We start from the raw sequence: 3,394 nt of genomic DNA, 5'->3' as shown, positions 1-3,394 counted from the left end.
CCATTAACTAGATCCAATATATTTATATATATATACATATATATATATATATATATATATTGACAATCAACTAGATCCAATAATTGGGTTAAAGAGTCGCATCTTAAGCCAATGGTAAGCTTTTTTTGTTTTTTAATACAAGATAGAATTTCTACTCTAGTCTAATCTAAGTGTATATGTGTGTGAAATTTTCTTCTGAAAACTTAAATCTTAGTCCTTGTCCCTCCACACTCTATAAATAATTATACTTGTGGAGTGATGTTAAGCTTAAAATGTTTGTGGTTTGCGCATGCTTATATATGGCCTTCGGATTTTGCAAGTGCTCCAAATCCACTTTTCAAAATTCTCTTAAGCCCGTGGGTAAGCTTTAAATAGACCATTTTTATCCTTTATATCACAATCCTTTAAAATCTCAATTAAATTTGTACAGCCTTGGGCCACATCAAATAAAAGAAAGAGTAAATAATGGACGCAAAATAGTTGAGCTTTACTTCTTTTAAAAGCGGGCTTGAGTTGTTTTGGGCCTTACAATAAAAAGGCTCTAACAACAAGATAATTTAATAGGTAGAAGTAGAAGAGAACTATTTGGCAACTATTAACGTGCATTTGTCCCCAACTTCCCTTCTAGAGTCTTAGACTTTTGTTTATGAAAATGTATTACTGAGTTTTCATTGATTAATAAAGTGTTAAATTTTGTTTGGCAAGAATTTTATCCAAGTATTATATCAAATGAATTTTTTTTGTTTTTTTTTTTTTGAGTTTCAACTTATAGCGTTCGTTTTTTATGATTGTATTCATTATTATCAAACTAAGATACTAATAAGTTTTTGGTGAACACAAGAATTAAAAATAATAAACCTTTTATTCAATTATAAGAGACTTTATTAATTAAGCTAACTGGTAAAACTTTAGATCATCAAATTTGTAAAAATGTTATGTTCAACGTTAACAACTCAGCAACATTAGCAAATTGTCAATGGGTTATGCATCGGTGAGTGGGTATGCTGCACCCAAAAATATAACTTGAATATTTGATTGGAAGTTACTCCAATATCAAATTTCTTTTGTTCTATCCTGTTTTTGAATTATTTATTAGATTGAAATGTTCAAATGATGGTGTTTTTATAGATTCACACATCACATTCAATGCAGGCATCATAATTCATAATTTATTCTAATTTTTTGCTGGACGGTATAATTTATTATTAACACGAAATCAAACTAATAAAACCTGTAAAATAACATTTTTTTTGAATATATGTAAAATAATATGTTAGCCAATTAAAGTATCTTGACCTTTGATCCAAAGAAAAGGATCTTGACTCTTGAGGTAGCTTTAGAATTGTTAGTATTTTGTTATTATCTCCTTGTTTGTTTGATTTGTTCCCAAATTTAAAGACATCTAGAGAGTTCCAACTTTCGATTAATTGAATTTGGCAAGAGGTAAGGGATCTAAAATTGAATATTATTTACATATAAAAGAAACAATTATCATGCCTAAAATCTCATAAATTCAAATCCTCCTATCATATATAAATAAATAAATAAATTTATATTTTTGAGGGGGAGAAAAAAAAAAGGTAACTAATCTAGTTTTGTCATTATTAATTGGAAAGTTGTAAAACAACTAATTCCCAAATCTTCTCCGCCTAAAAAAAAAGAAAAAGTTTACTTCCAAACAAGTTTGAATGAAAATTCATTCAACTAATTATATTTTCTTTTAATTATAGAATATACATTTTCATATACAAACCCAAATATCATAAATGTCTATTACCAACTAGTTTAAATAAGTTATAATGGATAGCTTTATTGATCAACCACATAATAGGTATATTCAGTAAAAAAAAAAAAAAAAAGAGAGATAGTTAATAGATGTCTTGAGGACATTGATTTAGAAAATATTTTTGTAAATGTTTTATTAGAAAAGAAAAAACAATTAATTTTTTTTATTATTTTTTTTTAATTTTCCATGAAAATAACGTCAAAATTTTTATAAAATTATTTATTAACAATTGTTATAAGAACATGATTAAATTTATTTATTTGAGAAAGAAGAACATTGTTAACTTTTTTTTTTTTTTTTTTTTTTTTGTTTTGAGAAGCAAGAACATTGTTAACTTGATCCTTAATAATAAAGTCAAATTTATAATAAAAAAAATTATTAAAATGTGTATTTAAAAAAAAAAAAAAAAACATTAAAGCTCATAATTGAGCACTTGGGAATCTTGAGCACTTACGACACTTGTTAACCAAAAAAAAACAAAATAAAACAAACAAATTGCAGAGGCACGACAGAAGTACCATAAATAGGACTCCAAAATCAGCAAAGTCTGACCAAAATCCCAACCTCAGATTCTCTCAATCTAAACATAGCCTTAATAAAAGCCTCTCCTCGTTTCCTCCGTTCTCTGAAAACCATATCTCCTTGATTCCCTCTCTCTCTTTCTCTCTAAAAAGAATCTCCGCCGTGTTTTTGAATTTTACCAGGTAAAAAAACAAACATGGTGGCCGAAAAAGAAGAGGGTACGAAGAGCCTAGTATTCACGTACGGGACGCTGAAACGAGGTTTCTCCAACCACACCCTAATGCAGGACCTCATCCGAACCGGAGACGCCACCTTCGTCTCCACCTGTCGCACCGCAGAGAACTACCCGCTCGTTTGCGGGCCGTACCGGGTCCCGTTCCTGCTCAACATGGCCGGGTCGGGTCAGCCTGTGATGGGCGAGCTGTACGCCGTGTCGGCTTCGGGTTTGGCGAGGTTGGACGAGTTGGAGGGCACCACTCGGGGACACTACGAGAGGCTGTCTATAACGGTGGAGCTAGATAACGGTGACGGAGATGATGGATCGTGCGGCGGCGAGGGGGTAACGTGCGCGGAGGCTTACTATGCGCACAGGAGCTACGCGGCGGAGATGTGGAAGAGAAATGGGATGAAGGGGTTGACTGTGTATTCCGAGAAAGAAGCCAAAGGGTATGTGAAGCGGAAAGATAGGCCTCACAACCTTACTTTCTTAGATCACATTCAACTCTTTCTTCATTCCCAAGATTGATATGATATCATGAATAAAAATTATGCTGTAGTGTTACTTGATTAGATTATAATCTCTCAATCTTTGCCAGAAAACAAATCCCAAAAATAAAAAATGTTTACAATTACCTATTCCAAAAATGTTTATTTTATTTATTTATTTATTTATTTATTTTTTAGTATCTTAGTGATAAAGGGAGTTCAATTAAAAATTTTATTTATAATGTCTATCAATCTCCCGTACTCCTACTATTTGTTATGAATTCTAAGTTAGGGCATCGAGTTGGGCTAATGAGCTACCTCATGGACATACAAACTAGTCCATAGCTTGACCCACTAAGCTAGTGGGTTACTCATGGGTCT

At 31.7% G+C, this 3,394-nt stretch overlaps 1 protein-coding gene across 1 annotated transcript; it reads left to right on the top strand.

The window, feature by feature from the left end:
• Positions 1 to 2,264: 2,264 nt before the first annotated feature.
• LOC126699701 (putative gamma-glutamylcyclotransferase At3g02910) lies at positions 2,265 to 3,163 on the top strand. Its single transcript, XM_050397652.1, has one exon. It carries the CDS (start codon positions 2,505 to 2,507, stop codon positions 3,051 to 3,053), a length of 549 nt encoding a protein of 182 aa, XP_050253609.1. The 5' UTR covers positions 2,265 to 2,504; the 3' UTR covers positions 3,054 to 3,163.
• Positions 3,164 to 3,394: the final 231 nt, after the last annotated feature.

This window comes from Quercus robur, chromosome 9, assembly GCF_932294415.1.
Source record: "Quercus robur chromosome 9, dhQueRobu3.1, whole genome shotgun sequence".
Classification (NCBI taxonomy): Eukaryota; Viridiplantae; Streptophyta; class Magnoliopsida; order Fagales; family Fagaceae; genus Quercus; species Quercus robur.
Note: the sequence above shows the minus strand (reverse complement) of the source record. Positions and strands in the feature narration are given on the sequence as shown.

What these genes read in the sequence shown, in the direction of transcription:
- LOC126699701 (XM_050397652.1), top strand. Translation starts at nt 2,505, where the DNA reads ATGGTGGCCGAAAAAGAAGAGGGTACGAAGAGCCTAGTATTCACGTAC.